Source organism: Tenrec ecaudatus, chromosome 3 (assembly GCF_050624435.1).
Source record: "Tenrec ecaudatus isolate mTenEca1 chromosome 3, mTenEca1.hap1, whole genome shotgun sequence".
Taxonomy (NCBI): domain Eukaryota; kingdom Metazoa; phylum Chordata; class Mammalia; order Afrosoricida; family Tenrecidae; genus Tenrec; species Tenrec ecaudatus.
In genome coordinates this window covers 134688010-134707346 of record NC_134532.1, presented here as the reverse complement: position 1 = coordinate 134707346, position 19337 = coordinate 134688010, and the positions used below count along the sequence as shown (strand labels likewise).

The following is a 19337-nucleotide window of genomic DNA, read 5'->3' as shown; positions in this document are numbered from 1 at the left end:
GTACAATGGCTTGGATCAGACACACCTCGGTCCTAAAAGGAACATCCTTGCTTTTCAGCCCTCTGAAAGAGGTCATGTGCAGCAGATTTCGCTAATGCACCTCATCTTTATCTCTTGAATGCTGCTTCTGTAAGCATTACGTGTGGGTGTAAGCCAGATGAAATCCTTCATTACTTCAGCCCTTTCGCTAATCATCATGTTCCCTAGTGGTCCAGTTGTGAGGATGTGGGCCTCCATTACATTGAGTTGTCATTCACACTGAAGGCTGCAGCCCTTTAGCTCCATCAGCGGAATGGTAGGTAATGAAAACGTAATTTGAAAACAGACCATGACGCTTTACTGAATTAAACCATGGAATTAAACATTACCCTTTACACTGTTGGAAGCCAGCCGAGGTTTCTAAGCATCAATGTGACATTGAAGGGCTTTGATTATGGAGTATGATTCTGGAAACAGTGGCACAATAATATGGACAATGGAGGCGAATTCACAGACACCTGTTGCTCTTATTGGAATCGACTGGAGGACAGTGAGCTTGGTTGCTTTTGTTGTTCTGACGTGGAATAAAAAAGCCATAATCCTGTAGTAAATCATTGACAAGAGGAATGAAAACTACAGGTCTGCTCAAAAGATATTTGTAGGACAAACAAACAAACAGGATGAGGTGAAGATGAGGTTGGAACCAAAGAGTAGGCAGTGCGGCTTGGGAAGATGCCCTAAACCTTAACTTTTTAAACTGGGGGTGTGTGGAGAGCTGGATACCGGGGTGAAGCAGGTTCAGAAGAAGGAGAAGATAACACATTGAGTTCAGCCAGGTTCAGGAGACAACTGAAGAGCCTCACATTGGATGCGTTCTGTACAATGGACAATGTGGGATTCGGCTACTCAGAGCCCAGTAGGGGATGCGATCAGGCGGGAGCACCGGCGGATCTGAGAGGTCCCAGGATCAAGCCTTGAGATCCCCAACGTCTGTTGGGAGAGGGGTCAACCCAAATGCAAAAAAGCACCCCGAAACCAGCCAAAGCCGGGAGAAGGTTTGTTGCAGGCAAAGGAAGTCAGCTCAGCCCTTTCCAAAAGAGGGAACGCTTTCTTTGCCTTTGCTGGAGACTTCCCCACAGTCTGGATTTCGCTCATTGCCATCACCCGCTGTCTCTCCCCACTTGGGTAAACCGAGGCAGAAGTAGCTCGCGGTTCTGCGGCAAACTCCCGCCAGACATTCGGTCTGGCAGCCCCGGGCCGCTGCAGGCGGTCAAACCTCGCGGCGGGCGGGCGGGTCAGCCCTTCCACCCGAAAGGAATGCGGGCGCCGGCGCCCGGGCTCCGTGTGCACTTGGATCGCGCGCCCGGGCGCCGGCCGCGGGGGCGGCTTCCTCGCGGCTCCCCCCAACTCCCCCCCGCGCGCCGCGGCCCCTGGGCGAGGCCGGCCCGGGCGCGGGGAGGCGGGCCGAGGGGGCGGGCACGGGCCGCGGGAATGCGGGGCGGTCGGGGGCGGGGAGCCGGAGGCGGCGGGCCGGGGAAGAAAGGAACATGGCTCCTGCCGTGGGCAGCGCCGGGCGCGGCGCGGGGCCGAGGCGCGCCGGGCGCCAGTGAGCGCCATGGTGAACTCCCGCCGCGTGCAGCCGCAGCAGCCCGGGGACTCGCCGCGGCCGCCCGCGCCCCGAGCCGCCGCCCCGGGCCGGCTGCTGGCGGGCGGCGCCCCGGGCGGCCTCCGCGAGCCCCGGGGCCTGGAGATCGAGATGGAGCGCATCCGGCAGGCGGCCGCGCGGGACCCCCCGGCCGGAGCCTCGGCCTCCCCTTCGCCGCCGCTCTCGTCGTGTTCCCGGCAGGCGTGGAGCCGCGACAACCCGGGCTTCGAGGCCGAGGAGGACGAGGAGGAGGACGAGGAGGAGGTGGAAGGGGAAGAAGGGGGCATGGTGGTGGAGATGGACGTGGAGTGGCACCCGGGCGGCCGGAGGTCGGCGGCCTCCTCGGCTGTGAGCTCCGCGGGCGCCGCGGGACGGGCGCTGGGAGGCTACCACGGCGCGGGCCACCCGAGCGGGCGGCGGCGCCGAAGAGAGGACCCGGGCGCGCCGTGCTCCAGCCCAGACGGCGGCGGGGACCCGCTGCACCGCCACCTCCCTGTGGACGGGCAGCCGGCCCGCGTGGCCTGGGCCCGCAGGCTGGCCCGCGGGCTGCGAGGTAAGAGTGGCTGATGCTCCGGGCAGCTTGGCGCGGCTGCACCTGGCATCCCCCTCGGCCGGGCATCCCGGCCTCTCTTGGCAGAGCCTTCCCCTCTTCGCTCAGTTTCCGGTACCCAGTGCCGAATGCTGCTGCGCCCTTGTTGGTACAAAAGTTTGGAATATCCCATCCTTTTAAGCTATGTCAACGTATTTCCTGAGTGTTTAAGCTTCCCATCTGGAAGTAAGTGGAAACCGAATTCGAGTGGAAGGTTACATCCTTGGGATTTCTTTTCCCTCTGGCCACTGGAGGGTGGGGTGGGGTGGGGAGGGGGGAGAGTAATATTGCTTCTCGTATAATGCAGACCTCTTTGTCAATCTTCCATATTAAACCGAAACGTATGTACTAGCTCCGTGGTCTTATGCTGGTGTCTATGGGCCATTGCCCGCTCATCCCCGAAAAGGGTTAACCACACAATGTTTCCCAGGTTGTGGGAGGCGCGTGGTTTGTCGTCCTGTTGATGTAAGTATTGCTCTGCTGGAGTCGCTATGTATCGAATAAAATACTGCCCATGCAAACAGTTATTTGGTGGCCATTTCTAACTCTAAGCATCTTTTCCTAAAATAATTGCAAATAAAAGGTTATGTGGTTAGGGGTGGGGGTGGGGGGCAGAGGAGCAAGAGGAAGTCTGCCTTTAAATAACAAAGTTAATGTTCTTTGAAATTCTTCCAAGCTGGTGAAGTCACCAGACACTAGCTGGTAAATGTGTCAGAAATCCAGGGCACCCAACTCTCCAACAGGCGGGAGAGGAATTTAAACTTTCTCGCCAGTGCCTATTTCAAGGACACACATTTTCCGAGAGCAGATGGGCTCTGTTTGCAATGTTTCGTCAGCGGCATCCTTGGAAAAGTTGCATTTGCTCTTACAGTCAAATTCTTTTTAAAAAATCTCTACTTTTAGGAGTTTCCACTCAGGTTCTCTTGCAGTTTCCCTTCCTTTTCCGTCAGTTTTCCAACCCTTGGACACAAAAGTATCCAGGTGTTGCTATAGTAACCTGGGAAGACTAGTTCAGGTCCAGACACTAAAAGCAATTCTACCCCTCACTGATGATGTGGCCTTGAGCAGGTTTCTTCACCTTTCTGAGACCAAAGTGAGCTCCAAGATCTATTCAAAATGCCCACGGATTTAAAGAGAGAGAGAGAAGACCGACATCACTTCTACTTACATTGTCCTGGCAAACATCTTGTATCACGTGACCAAGCGTAACTGGGAAGGGAGCTAGAAAATGCGCCACAGCTTTGCGGCCAAGAAGGGAGAAGCAGACTTGTAGCTAGCTAACAAACCTCTGCTGCATTCCTGCTCACACTCAAATGGAATACTCTTCATTTTGGTAAAATAATTGGGCCTTGACATTGACGCTGGCATGAAGTTGGCATGCATGCAGTTTCTATTTGAGTAACAACAATTGACTTGATATCCCCTAGTACCTAGCCGAGTGGAGATTCACAAGGAATTCTTGCTAACTGCATGGACAGCCTTCAGTACAGACACACTCACTATCTTATTTTGGCATAGTCTAAATTAACTGGCATACCCTCCACCTGATTGTTAAATTGAATAAAAATCATACATGATTGAACACCAATTGTGTGCCAAGCATCATGCCAGCTGTATACATAAGCTCCTGTCATCCTGACCACAAACATGTGATTAGAACTCTTATCACAGACATTTTATTGATGAGGGAAGTAAGGCTTTTAGGGTTAAAGTGACTTTTCCAAGGTCACAAGTAGTAAGCATCAGAAATGGAATTTAAATCCAGGCTTTTTTTTTTTTTTTACCTAAACAGATGCCCGATACACTATGCTGTAAACCCAGAGTGCCCAACTCTTTAGCTAGCAATGCTTCACCTTTTCTTACCTCTTTAAATATTTATATATTGGGACATTCAGGACAAATTATACCTACATGATCTGTGTCCCCGAAGCTCCAATTGATATAGGGAGTTAGAGAGCCTACTTTTACCTTACATCACTCCATCTCTTTTCCCTCTCCTGCTTTAATTGACACGCGTGTTTTAGACAAACGAGATTTTTACATTTTCATTACTGTGGAATTTTGTGAGGAGGCGTTGCTAACTTTTGAGTTTGTGGTCACATCGTGACCGGGTTAGAATTCCCGCTGTCAGCCAATATTTGCCGAGTCTCCTTTGCGCTAGCTACTGGGGACCCCAAACCAGCTTCTGTGCAGTTGATTCTGCCTTCAGGACGACCTCCTGTGTGCCAGGGTGGGGTTGTGCTCCTTAGGCCATTGCTCTGCCAGACCTTTCTTCCCAAGAACTTCTGGTTGGAGTCGATCTTCCAACCTTTGGGTTAGTAGTGGATAACATTAACCACCTCTACCCGCCAAGGATGCCCTTCAGGATGCAGAGGTGAGTCCTGGTGGCACTGTTGGGTCAGCATTGAGCCACAAGTTTGGTGATTCCGCCACTCTTCGGGAGAAAGCGCAGAGTGTCTGCTGCCATATTGACTTTCAGTCTCAGAAACCCTGTGCAAGAGTCCCAGGAGGCAGAACAACTTGTTTGCAGTGGTGTTGTTTTGCAGGGGGAGTGTCTTAGGGCCTTCAAAAAGTTCATTCTCTCTTCATTCCATTTTCCATGATCTTTTTGAAGCCCTTTCAAAGTCTCCACTCACCCGGTGCTCGGAGTGAAACAGGTTTGATCACTGCAGTGCATGCTCCCAGGGACACGGTGCTCACACAGGAGCAAATCAGCCCTACTGGGGAGTCTGAGAAAACATCACGGAGGCAGTGGAGCATGCTTGATTATTGACGGATACGAGTCAGAGAGAGTGCGAGCTGAAGCAAGTGCGTGTAGCTCCTCCACCCGATGGACTGGCCACTTGGTTTTTTTCCTGTAGGTAGTTGGAGTCCGAGGGTACTTCTTACTGGAGACTCGTGATGGTTTACCAATCTGAAGGTAACTCTAGTAAGAATGGAGAAAGAAGGGTGAGCTGTGGCTACTGATGATTGCCAGGAGACTAGGAAGTTTGTAGTGTAGGACTGGGGTGAGCAGCCGCGGACCAAGAGAGTATGCACTTGAATGGAATGAAGTCAGATTAAAGAGCTCATCAGAAGTGTGGAACCAATTGGATATGAGGGGTAAGGGGAGGGCCTAACCTAAAATGAACCTCGGGTTTCAGACATGGTACCACTAATATAAACAGGAGGAAGAGGTTCACAGGAGGGTGGGGTGAAGGATTTCTTTCTTGGCATTATGTGAACTTTCTGGAACAGGCGGCTGGAATGGATTGTTAGTTGAGTATCTGCACCTCAGGAGAGTTGATGGAGAATTTAAGATTTAGGGGTCAATATTGTCTAAGGTAGCAACTATTTTCTACAGGAAATGAACCAATAGTAGTAAAAGTTACATCTTCCACAATTTGTGGGGCTGTACTTGCAATTTGGATACATATTAGTAATTGTTCTGTGAGACACCGCTCATAGCACAAAAAAGAGCATTCTTCAATGATATAAATGCACTGAGAATTTGGTCAGGGCACTATGCCCAACTGAAATGCCCTGTGGATCTGGGTCTTTTCCCCCTTCTGAAGGCTGGGCTCTAGCAGTGTGGCGTTTTATTAGATTTAGATGTGTCACTGAAGCTGTAGATTGACTTCAAGCACCCTATGTGCTTTACACTATTTCTAAGCTCCAGAACAATATGTGGAAATGGAGGCATGTGACATTGGCTAAGAGCTTACAGCTAATATGTGGCGGGTCCCTCATTTAAATACACAACTAATACTAAAACCCCACATTGCCCCGGATCAACTAGGTAGTTGGTGTATTTCTAATGGGATAGAGTTACTGTGTAGCCACAGATCCAGATGTCTCAGAGTTTTCAGACCTTAAACCTGAGGCTGTGGAAAGGCCACCATTTTATCTTTTGACCCCATTTCTTCTCTAAAAGAATGACGTAGAGGGAAGAATTTTATTTAGTCTTGCTCAGATTCTAAAGCCATGTCTTAATCATTGTATTAATTCAATTGTATGAGCCATCTTTTGAGTCACCCAGAAGGAGTGTCACTGGCAGACTTGTTTTTTTCCTTAAGCATAGCGAGATGTCTTCAGTCCCCACTGACCTGCTGTCGATGGAGGTACTTGAAGTATTTATAGCGAAAATGCTGTAATATCCAGGATTTGCTCCAAAGTCAATGGGCAGGAACAGAGGAGGGCTTAGATCAATGAAGATGAGATGAACTGGAAGATAGGTGCATTGGGAGTTCATTGTACAGCTTGCTCTAATTTTGTATACATGTGCTATTTTTAGAATAAACATTTGGATAAAATAGTAAGAAAATGCCGACTTTTTCAGGAAAGTCAGTTATTTCTGTTCAGGGCATCTTTTGTTTCGGATTATCCATATGAGAGTTCTCCTCTAAGAAGTAACATTGAACAGAGAAGCACACCGTATAGATGACGCCGTCCCATTGGGGTGCTGGTGTTTCGCTAACCATCATACAGACCAGCCGCCACTGAACCGGTTCCAACTCATGGCAACTACATGTGTCTCAGAGTAAAACTGCTCAATAGAGTTTTCAGGAGCTGAATGTTTAGCAGTAGATTGCCAGGCATTTCTTCCAAGGTACCTCTAGGTACAGCCCAAGCACCAGTATTTTAGTTACCATGTTATCCATTTGCACCACCTAGGGATTCTACAGGAAACAGATGAGGCTTTCTACTCCCAAAAAAGAGTTACAGTCTTGGAAACCCACATGGGCAGATCTTCCTTATCCTATAGGGTCAATAGGAGTCGGAATAGACTATGGTAGTGAGTTGAGGGCCTCCAGAAATCAACTACACTCACCAGCTCTTGTGTCTTATTGGCCTTGCCAAGGCATTCCGCTGTGTGGATCATAACAAACTATGGTTCTCCTTGAGAAGGATGGGAATTCCAGAACACATATTTGTGCCCTTTAGGAACTTGTACACGGATCAAGAAGCAGTTGTGCAAATAGAACAAGGGACTGCATTGCTTTAAATCAGGAAAAGCGTGTATCAGGATTGTATTCTCTCACCATACTTAGTCAATCTGCTGAGCAAATCATCAGAGAAGCTGGCTTATATGAAGAAGAATGTGGCATTAGGATTGGAGGAAGGCTTATTTACAACCTATGATACCTAGATGACACAGCTTTTCATGCTGAAAGTGAGGGGGGGTCTTGAAACACTTGCTGTTGAAGATCAAGGATTTCAGCCCTCAGCATGGATTTTAACTAATGCAAAAAAGACCAAAATCCTCACAACTGGACTAATAGGTAACATAATGGAGAAAAAAAATTGAAGTTGTCAAGGATTTTGTCTTGCTTGGATCCACGATCAAGCTTGTGGAAGCAGCAGTCAAGAGATCAAAGGATTCCTTGCATTGGGCGAATCTGCAAAAGACTTCTTTAAAGAGTTAAAGGCAAGGATGTTACTTTGAGGACTAAGGTGTGACTGACCCAAGCCATGGTGTTTTCAGTTACTTCATGTGCATGCTAAAATTGGACACTGAATAAGGAGGATTGAAGATGATGCATTTGTATTGTGGTGCTGGTAGTGTACATTGCAGTGGTTTTTAACCCGCAGGTCTCTCCCCTTTTGGGGTCAAATGACCCTTTCACAGTTGTCGCCTTTCACAGGGGTCATATGTGTTTTCCCATGGTCTTAGGAACCGAGCTCCTCTATCTGTCTCCAGGCAGGTCCGCCCACCTATGAGTACCCATTGTGAAGACTGTTACCCATGATACACCATGCTTCAAGACAAAATTTCTTTCATTTGTATTTAGAAATAAATATTTCGCAATATATAATTACATATTACTTTTGTGATTAATCATTTTGCTTTATGTTCAGCATGTAACAATGAAAATACATCCCGCGTATCAGATATTTAGATGATGATTAATAACAGTAGCAAAATTACAATTATGAAATAGCAACGAAAATAATTTTATGGTTGGGAATCACCACAGCGTGAAGAACTGTATTAAAGGGTCGCAGCATTAGGAAGGTTGTGAACCACTGGACTGTTAGAAGCACCGTGGACTGATAGAAGGACAAATTTATCTTGGAAGAAGTATGGCCAGAGTGTCCCTTAGAGGCAGGTGTGAGAAACTTAGTATCATGCACTTTGGGCATGTTGTCCCTGGAGAAGGACAATATGCTTGGTAGAGAGGCAGCTACAGACAAGAATGCCCTCAACAAGATGGATTGACAAAGTGGCTGCATCAGTGCACTCAGGCAGCGGAGCAGTGGTGAGGATGGCTTGTTTCCTTCTGTGTGTGTAAGGTTGCTGTGGGTCAGAACTGACTCCTTGGCACCGAACAAGAACTGCCAGGGAGTCCATGCTGGGAGCAGAGAGCTTCCTCTTTCTCCCATGGATGGGGAGTTTGAACTGCTGACTTGGCACCTGGCGATCCAATGCCTAATCCGCAGTGTGCCATGGCTCCTGGAGGCCATCTCCGCAGCCTCTCAAGGAAGAAAGCTGCAGGCAGCACTTGCTCTGAATGTGAACGCCAGAGGACTCCTGCCACAAATGGGACAGTGGAATGTGAAAGAAGGGAGTTGATTTTGAAGAATGCTGATCTATCCTTAACCCCTTTTCAGAGTAGACATGATTGTATTTCCCCTTTGATTCATGGAGTATAACACATCCAAAGAAGAACATGCTGTATGTATTTGAAGAGCTCATCGCGTCCAAACAATGACAGTAAACCACCCCTTCTTTTTCCCTTCCAGACTCCCTCCCCCGCCCTCTCCTGGCCTCTTCAGAGTCTTTTCCTTTGGTGGGTGTAACACCATGTTGCTTGTGGGTTGGTTTTCCCTCTAAGAATCCAAACTCCTGATATCGAGTTGATGCCCACTCGGAGAGACCCTAGAGGACAAGGTGGAACTGCCCCCTGGGAGTTTCCCAGACTCTAACTCTTGGTGGGAGTGGAAAGTCCTGTCTTTCCCCAGGAGCGGAGGGTGACCTTGTGTTTAGCAGCCCAACTGGGAACCACCACCTCACCAGAGCGCCGCTAAGAATAGTGTCATGAAATATGCATTTTTATGAGCGAGATTCACTAGCTCTGCTGAGCATGTCTTCCGATGTGGTCCATGTCATGAGGTGATTGACAACCTCATTGTTTTTTAGAGCTGCATAATATTCCAATAATAGACTTTTTAAGAGCAGTGTGAGTGGATTGAAAAGTTGGGCGGAAAGTACAGAAAGTTCCCGTATAATTCCTCTTCTTCCGGCATACTCTTTCTGTGATCAACATCTTGTATTTGTGTTGTGTGCAGTTTTTATATGGATGAACCGATACAGACGGATTATCAGTCACGAAAGTCCATCGTTTCCATGAGGCTCACTCTGTGGTTTGTACATGCTCCGCCACGCTAGTCATGGGACGTGGTTGGCTCCAAGACAGGGATTTTTCCTGTTTGCGCATGCAGTCTCTCCCCGTGGTCCCTGTGCCCCGAGAAATACCCTACACACACACTCAGGAGGAAAATTAGATTTAAACATTTTAAGCAGCACGTATGTGAGGAAGGACTGGAGTCCTATAGAGACTGGAAGTATGCCACAAGGCAACACACAGACACACACATCGATGAGGTCGCGTTCCCTTGGACATGGTGCCGTCCAGGCCGGAATGAAATTGCCGGGGTTGGCTTGAAGAAAGGTGGTGAGGGTTTTCTTTTTGGATTTTTTTAGTGTTTCTACTTGTAAGTCAAGCATGGGAGAATATGAGAGCCGGGACTTAGCTGTGTATACAGAGAAATCACTGCTTCGCGTGAGGTAGAACAGCGCCTTTCCTGGTGAGTGACCAGCGGTCTCTGTTCTGTGTGGATTTGAGACCTGGCCTCCAAAAGAAATAGGCCCAAATCAATGGTGTGGTTGTGTCCAGGGCTACTGAGCCTCGTCTTTGGCTGCCTCTGTGTTATTCTGAGTGGTAATTTTCCATGTCATCTAAATTTGTAATAATTCTTTAATGGTAGAATGTCAACGAACAAACTTCTGCTTGCCGCATTTCTTCTGAATGAGTAATTCCCTGACAACGGCCAGATCTTGGCAGCAGCGGCCACGGTCATAAGTTATGCTCCGCTTTCAGTGTGGTGAAACGTATCCTGCGTAACACGGTGTCTGAATTCAGATGCTGATTTTCCTAAAGGAAATGTGGGGACGGAGGAGAAAAGGAAATGAAATACTCCAACGTCGGGAGTTGGACTAATATATTATTACAAAACGTTAAAAATACCTCCGCACCAGGGATGAGATCATGCCTTCGAAGCCAAAGATCACGTGCTGTTTCCCTTGTTCGTCTCGGTGCGGCTGGCCGGGGAGGTAAGCGGCTGCAGCCGTTCAATGCCGTGCACGAGTTAAGGTCTGTGAAATCAAAGTGTGGGCACAGCGCAGGTTTCCTTTACAGCCCACCGCCCGGCCGCTCTCAGTATGGCTTTTCTTCTTCTTTTTGTGGAACATGTGATGGCCCTTCCAAGTCACCAGCAACGTGACTTGAGCTCCCTCGCTGTTCATTAACCAGGCTTTGGACGGCCCGCAGCCTGAGCGCCAGTGCTGCCAGCCAGCTCACGGAAGGTCATGGCTGCCTCGCTTAGCCAGCCCAGCCCTTCTTCCATCTGCCACCATGTAGACCAGGGCCGCGGAGCCCGCTCTTTCTCCAGAGAGCGAGAGCTAGGGAGTCGGGAGAGGCGGGATGAGTCAGTGCTCTTCATTTAAAGAGTATGTGTTCATTGAGGTTTGAAAAATTAGCTTTGCTAAGCGGGCAATCAGCCACCATCTGATCCTTGGCAGGATCGAGGCAGGTACAGAACAAAGCTTTTATGCTAGTGCCGTCATGGCGTGTTGGGGTGCTAAAGCGCGAGGTCAGCAGTTCATAACCACACACAGGAGGGAGAAGGCCCAAGTTTTTCATTCCCGTGAAGTGTTTCAGTCTTGGGACCCGCAGGTGCTGCTCTGCCCTGTCCGATAGGGACGCTGCGAGTCAGACTTGACTCCATGGCAATGAGTTTGGCTTTGCTTTTTACAGGCCTGCTTATTGCAAGCAAGTCCCAGCCAGCACTTCTTCTCCTTGGGGGTGGCCCAAAAGGTAAAGTTTGCAAGCAAGTCACATCAAGGGCTGGATGAGAGTTATAGGCTGAACCATCCCCCAAGGGCCCTGGTGGCACTGTCGGGTTAGCAGCTGCTAGGCCTGCCGTTCTAAACCCACCTGCCACTGAAGGCAGAAAGATGAAGCTGTCTGCGCCTCACTTACACCCTCCGAACTCTGTGCACGCTGTCATGAGTCTGCATGGGTTCAGTGCCAGTGAGGTGGGACATGTTACATTGTTTAATCTCCTTTTAGAGGCTACTGCCATTTCCTGTTGTCTTTAGAAATGTATGTTCGTGGTTGGTGCGAATGGGGCTGGAAGTGGGAATTGGCTTCATCTTGGTGGCACAGTGGTCTCAAGCTGGGCAGAACCAGCAGCCATTCCACCAGAGAAAGACCAGGCTTTCTCTCAGGCTCAAGGTTAGGATCTGAGAAACTCACAGGGCCAGTTAGTACTACTTCAACCTACAGGGCCGCTGGCAGTGAGCTTTTTTGCCTTGTGTTTTGCACATTTTTAGGACAGTCGAGCTGATGCGTTCTTCCATCAGGGGTGAAACTGGTTGCCGTCAAGTAAGTGCCGGCTCGCGGTGTGTGAGAGCGGAATGATACTCCATAGGGTTTTCCACTGCTGATTGTGTAGACCTTTCCTCTGAGGTCCTGCTGGGATTCTCATGGTTGGCAGTTCAAAACCACCAGCACCTCCTTGGGTGAAGACTGGCCTTTCTACTGCTGCGAAGAGACGGTCACTGCGTCCGCGTGGACTGGATGGCAGTGAGTTTGATTGGGGAGGGAAATGAAAGGAGCCTGGCGGCGTGGTTGGCTCCTCGTGCTGAAATCGTTTCTCAGCTGCATTTAGAGCACACCAGACAAAATACACGGCGCCCTGCTGTCCTCGTGGGTTGTGCACTGGGCTGCAAGGACGGCAGTTCAAAACCACCAGCCGCTCTCCAGGACAACTGTGAGGCTTTCTATTCCCGTAAAAAGCTAGTCTTGGAAACCCACGCGGGTAGCTCTACTCTGTTCCACCAGGTTTCTGAGTCAGGCTTGCCTCGATGGCAATGCGTTTTCTTTCTAAGAAACAAAATACACGAAGGCGCACCCCCCTCCAAAACGGAATTTTCCCCCCAACGTTATGTATTTAATTTTTTTACAAAACAATCTATCACCTTCAAAGTACTCTGCATTACACTTAATACATTTGTCAAATCTGCAATCCCGTTCTTGGAAACATTTTTCAAACTCCTATTTGGATGGCTGACAGCATACCCCTCCCCCCTTTTTTCCTTCACATCTTTAAATCATTGTCCTCTCATGTTCCTCTTCATTCTTGGGAAAAAAAGAAGTCGCAAGGAGCGAGGTCAGGTGAGTAAGGTGTTTGGGGCTAGAGAGGCATGCTGGTTTTTCGGCAAAAACTGGTGCACTCAGCTGACTGCATGAGCAGGTGCATTGTCATGGTGGCAAATCCAGTCCCCGTCTGCCACAAAACAGGCTTTTTTGGTCACACCCTGTTACTCAATCTTTTCAGAACCAAATAGAGAGCTTGATTAACAGTCTGACCCAGTGAACGGACTCCAAATGCACTATCCCCCTCACATCCAAAACACAAATGAGCATTGATTTGGGGGGGTACCCCCTCATATATAGTTAAAAGTCATACCTTTTATCCCTTTTGACATTTATGAGATTTTTTTTTAAAATGAATGTTTCTTCTTCCATTATTCTGAAGGTCTCTGGGGAACAAGACTCATGGAAGAAAGCAGCACTAACCGAGAGAAGTACCTTAAAAATGTTTTACGGGAACTGGTCACATACCTCCTTTTTCTCATCGTCTTGTGTATCTGTAAGTAAAATATTTCCTTCCTCTAGTGAAAATGCTTTGAGCTGTCAAAACGATATTGAAACGGAGGTGTGCATCACCAACAAGGTCTACTCAGAAGTCTTCTCAACTCTGTTTTCAGTTCCACCTTGTAACCTGAGAAAGTTCTCTGAAATCGGGTAAACAGTGATTAATATTCACCATTACATAACAGATTAATTCACTGTATCTTGTGACCTTTTTCACTACGTAATGCACAGATCAGCCTTCTGTGCACTGGAGAACCCAGTGAAGGGGTTAAGAAACCACAAATACAGGTGCACGATTGCATTAGGAACTCTGGTAGCATAAACGGTTACAAGTCGGGTTTCAGTCCACAAGGTTGGGAACAGTTCAAACCACCAGCAGCTCCTTGGGAGGAAAGATGGGGCTTTCCACTCCCATAAAGAACTAGAGTCTCGGAAACTCACAGGGGCAGTTAAACCCTGTCCTGTAAGGTTGCTATGAGTCAGCACTGGCTCCATGGCAGAGTTATTTTGCACTAAGGATCCCTCATGGCACCGTAGTTAAGTTCTGAGTTACTAACCCAAGGGTCAGTGGTTCAAACCCATCAACTTCTGAGAGAAAGAAAGATGTGGCTATCTGCTTCCCTATAGATTATTGCCTGGAAAGCTATTCTGTCCTATTTCATCACTCAGAGTCAAATCAGCATCAGTAGTTTGTTGTTATTGCTTTTTAATTGCATTAATTAGCGTAAAACTACAAAAGAATGATTTTCAGCAAAACAACTTTCCAAATGCAATGTTTGGGAAATACAAATAAATGTCACTTACCGTTCCTTTCATAGAAATACTCACTTAAAGCCCAATGTGGGGGCTGGATCTCTTGTTATCTGTGCCTTCGTTCTGATTTATGCTTTTCTCCTAAATCCCCAGGAATCGATTTGCATTTTTACGATAGATTCACCAAACAGGTCTTCTATAAAACTAGTCCTTTATTTCAACATCTAACTCTCACAAGTGGTGATTTGTAAGATCCCAACCCAATGCCGTCGACTTGATTCTGACTCATTGTGACCCTACATGACAGAGCAGAACTGCTCCTCAGAGTGTCCGAGAGTGCGGCCTTCCTAGAAGCAGACAGCCTCATCTGCCTTCCAAGGAACAGCTCAGGGGTTTGAACCACGAACTACCCATTTAGTGGCCAAATGCTTAACCCAGTGTGCCAGCAGGACTCTGTTGCATGGCGGTGCAGCTCATATATACTAAGGTATGTCAAAAAATATATATTGCTCCCGGGATCCAGTTTATACATGCACAGGCTGTTGATTTAGCCAACATGTTTAAATATGTCTGTGCGATCAGTAGATGTCTACAGACACGTTCTCGCCGTGATAGACTTGCATTAGTTTCAATTGAGTGCTTTCAAGTAAAAAGATCCAAACAAAACAGTGCCTGCCAAGGGGATCCGCTGGGTCAGTAAATTCAAGGCAGAGAGGTCAGCTCAAAGATTATGCAACCATTTGGGGTTTGCCAAAAAGATAATTCAAGGGTTCCTCTTCATAGATTGTTCTTGTAGGTCACAGGACAGGCTTGTTATGAAGAAGTTTTAAGAAGATGGAAAACTGTACTGGTTAGAAAACCACTGGGAAAAGTATGCCAAGGACTTTTGCTTCCTTATCATGGTCCTGCCTCGGCTCATCCATTGAGGGTAGCAAGAGCTATGTTATGAGAATTCACTGGGAATCCTTATCCTTTTGACCCTACAGCAAAGGGAACACAGTTTGAATCCCTTGAGGAAGCCAGGATGACTGGTACGGTGCTCTGTAAATGGAAGAGTGCAGAATTCTTATTGTTGTCAGTGGCCATTGAGTTAGTTTGGACTCATAGTTTGGAATGCCAGTGTACAAGAGAATGAAACATTGCCCAGTCATAGACCATGCTCCCAATTGTAGTTATGTCTGAGGCCATTGTTTCAACAACTAGGTGAATCCATCTCGTTGAATGTCCTCCTCAAAAGTGGTTCCTTCCTCCGCAACACTTTAAAGAGGTCTCGGGCAGCAGATTTCCCCATGTAAAACGTCATTGATTTCTTGATTGCTGCTGCCTCGCATATTGACTCTGGATTCAAGAGAAGCAATTCTTGACAACTTCAAACTGTTATCCATTTATTTGTTTGTCCAGGTGTGAGGAAATTTGTTTTCTATTGAGTTGCAATCCATACAGAAGGCTACAGTCTTTGATTTTAATCAGCTAGAGCTTCAAGCCCTCCTTACTTTTAGCAAGTTATGAAATTTGCATATCGCAGCTTGCTAATAATCCTCTGATCCTTATTATGCATTCTTCCTCACATAGCCCAGCTTTCGGAGTGTTCGTTCAGCATGCAGATTGAATCGGTATGGCGAACGGATACAGCCCTGACCCACACATTTCCTGAAATTAAATCATGCGGTATTTCCTTGTTCTGTTTGAACAACTGTCTCTAGCGCTACGTCTAGGTCATCATGAGCAGAGTGAACTGTTCTGGAATGCCAGTTCTTCTCCATGTTATCCATAGTTTCTTAGGACCCACAAAGTCAAATGCTTTGCATAGTCAACAAAACACAAGTAAACACCTTTCTGACAGTCTCTGCTTCCAGCCAAAATCCATCTGATATCTTTTGGCTCCACATCCTCTTTTAAATGTGGCCTGAATTTCTGAGAGCTCCCTGCTGATGTACTGCTACAATCAGTTTTTAATTAACCGCAGCAAAAATTTGACTTGCATGTGCTACTAAGGATGTTGAATGATTTTCTTAACTCTGCTGGATCACTTTTCTTTGGAATGTTTTCAAATATGGATCTTTTTCCGTCGTCTGGTCAGGCAGTTGTCGTCCATATTTTGTGGTGTAGACGAGCGAGTGCTCCCAGTGCTCTGTCAGCTTGTTGAGGCAGTTCCCTTGGGCTTCCACCTATTCCTGGAGCCTTGTCTTTGACTTAGACCTTCAGCGCAGTTTGGCCTTCTTCCTCCAGTACCATTGGTTGTGGATCATACGTTCCCTCTTGAAACGGTTGAATGCCGGCTCCCACTTTGGGCGCAGGGGTTTTCTATTTTGTCCTTTTTTTCCCTGTCCATCTTCTTTTGTTGCTTCCTGAGTTGTATTTTTTGGGCCTGGAATGTTTTGCACGTAGAATCTTTCACTACTGCAACTCGACGCTGGACTTTTTATTTAGTGCTTTCCGTTTGAGACATGCTAAACTAACGCTTCAGTTTTGGCTTTGTAACTCCAGATCTTAGCACATGCTGTTACAATCTTCTACTTTGTCTTCTTAAGCTACCCTTTGAAATTTTCTGCTCAGCTATTTTACTGTATCGTTTCTTCTGCTTCCATTAGCTTCTCTACATTCAAAAGCGAATTTCAAAGGCTCTTCTAACATCCACTTTGGTCTTTTCTTCTGGTCTTTTAAAGGACCTTTTGCTTTGTTAATGTGTGATGTTCATGTCATCCTGAAGTTCATTCGGTTTTCTGTCATTAGTGTTTATTCAGCATGTCAGCTGTGTTCTTGAGATGTTCTCTAGATTTAGGTGGGACTGTGGCCGTCCAAAAGTACAAATAAGGCTGTCTTAGAAGAAAGACAGCCAGAAGGCTCCTTAGAGCAAGGCTGACCAGACTTCATCTCACGTGGTTTGGCCATGTTGTCTGAGGAGAGAGGCCCCAGGAGAAGGGCATCACGTGGTAAAGTAGGAGAGCAATGAAAAAGAGGATGGCCCTTGACCACACGGACGGACATCACGACAACAGTGTCCATAAGCACAGTTGTGGGCAAAGTGCTGGAGAGGATGGTGTCTTGCTGTCTCATACAGAGGCGCTCCATGTGTCAGGGCTGACTCCATGGTGCCTGACAACAACATACCCAAAGTTGTAATCATTGGCGGATTTTTATTTTATTCAACTTAATGTGGGCTTATATATGAACAATTGATAGTCTATTCCATAGTAAGCCCCTATCCTTGTTTTGCTAATGAAACAGCTTCTCCATCATCTCTTCCCACAGCTATAGTCAATTTGATGTCTGTCTATTCTTTCTAGTGAAATCCACATATAGAATCACCTTGTAGGAAAAAAAATTGCAGTGAAGAAATCATTGGTTTTTTCAAAGATCTGTCATGTGAGCTCCGGCTTCATTTTCATCACGAAGGCCGTGTTTTCCAACTACTACTTCCTCATTCTTTCCAAACTCAATCATTTCATCACCAATAATTATCATTGTATCTTGGTTGCTTATTTTCATTTTGGGTGGAAAAAGTTGGTAAAATTCTTTAATTTCTTCATCACTAGCTTCAGTGGTTAATATGTAACTTTGAGTATATGGTCTACTATTCTCGGAATGACAACTTCAAGAAGACTAGCATGTATTCATTATCAACAGGAAGATTGCAAGGTTTATCTTGAAATTCAGTGTTGTCTGTGAGAGGATACTGTCTACACATTTTTAGGGAATCCTGTTAATCTGCATACAGCTTAATGTACATGCCGGATTATGATTCACATTGGCTAATGCCTGTGCATTTGGTCCATGAATGCCTAAGATAGTTATCTTGCATTTTATTTTTGACCACCTCCAAGTTTCCAGATTCATACTTTGCACATTCTACATTCCAATTATTAATGGATATTTACAGCTTTTTCTCCTCACTTTGAGTCATGCCCCATCAACCAGTGAAAGTTCTGAAAGCCTTACTCAATCCACATCATCATGATTGACTCTAGTTGAAGAGGCAGTGATTCCCGGCGTATTCTGAACGCCATCCAACCTGAGGGGCTGGTCTTCTGGTTCTCTATGTGATAATGTTCTGTTATTCCTAAACCTTTCAGCTGCTAATCCCTCAACAGTGGATGACCAGTCCTTTCTTAGTCTGGAAGCTCTCCTGAAACCTGTTACCATGGCTGACCCTGCTGGTATTTTAACCACTAGGGCATGCCTTCCAGCATCACAGCAACAAGCAAGCCACCACAGCACAGCACAGCACACTGACAGTTGAGTGGTAGAGGAAGGGCTTGCTTGCAGCCATCATCTGGCAGATAATCTCTTGAGATCTTCTGATATCTTATTTCTCATCTTTATAATCCTCTTTCAAAATATACATTTTACATAGGAGGAACCAAAGGTTCAGACATGTTGTCACTGAAGCTAATTTACTCAAATTGGGGTACAGCTTGCAGTCATTGAACCTAGGACCCTGTTGCAGAGTATACTTTTCCTGCCATGGCATGTTACCCCCAGAAACCTCATTGTTTCATCTAAGAGCTTAAAGAATTAAAAATCACAGAGTTAAACATATTATCATAACCACAGTGTATTGACTTTGTTATATTTGGTCAGTTGATTAACTACTGCTGGCAGGATTTTAAAATGAGTCATAAAAAGATAGTTTCTGGACAATGGAAGCCTGTAAGACTTTGCTAGGAATAAATCATACCTGTTGATCCCCGCTGCCTTTGAAATGTGATCAACAGCTGATTAATCAAAGGGATGGTAAAGTTACTCAGACAGGCATTTTAAAAAGTTTCACTTCTGATTCATGACGCATTGGAGCTGGGTGATTAGATACTTCAGTGAACTCCACCCAGTGAGCTTGAATCAGTAGACTCATGCTCTTGGATCAATCCTGTTTGATTTATTAATTCACTAAGATAAGAACTTGTTTGGGAAGAAATACAAACAGAATGTGCCTTAGAAGTGAAGGCGTGGAGACTGAAGCTCATGTACTCTGGACACGTTAGCAGGATAGACCAAGCCCTGGGGAAGGGCGTCATGCCTGGTAAAGTACAAGGTCAACCAAAAAGAGACAGATTGACACTGAGGCAGTAGCATTGGGCTGAAGCATAACAATTCTGAGGATGGTGAAAGACTGATGAGGACATGGATGATAACAACTATACTGATCATGTGAAGCCGAGAGGATTAGCTGTTATGAAGACGACTGGGAATTTCAACAGACTGGAGCGATGTGTAGATCCTAGGGAGTTGAAGTTTAACAGGCTGGATGAAAGTCCCCACTGTGAACCAGGAGGAAGTGCTCCAGGGCTAGCTGAGGAACACAGCTCTCGCCTTACAGTATGTGAAGAGATCAAAGAAGCATCTCCCTGAAGAGCCTGGCGATCTTAGGATGCCTGAACCACAGTGTAGAATCTGGAGCGAAAAGGCTCATGGCCCATGTGGCTACTTCTCAGTGGTGATCCTGCTGTGC

General features: G+C 46.7%; 1 protein-coding gene across 2 annotated transcripts in view; it reads left to right on the top strand.

Annotated features, from left to right (window-relative positions):
- Positions 1–1505: 1505 nt before the first annotated feature.
- Positions 1506–19337, top strand: part of PKD2 (polycystin 2, transient receptor potential cation channel) — a 66779-nt gene continuing 48947 nt past the window's right edge. For both annotated transcript variants that reach the window (XM_075544032.1, XM_075544031.1), the window contains exons 1-2: positions 1506–2177; positions 13017–13130. In XM_075544032.1, the coding sequence (XP_075400147.1) occupies positions 1595–2177; positions 13017–13130 (697 nt within the window). In that variant the 5' untranslated portion in view covers positions 1506–1594. The remainder of the gene's footprint in view (positions 2178–13016; positions 13131–19337) is intronic.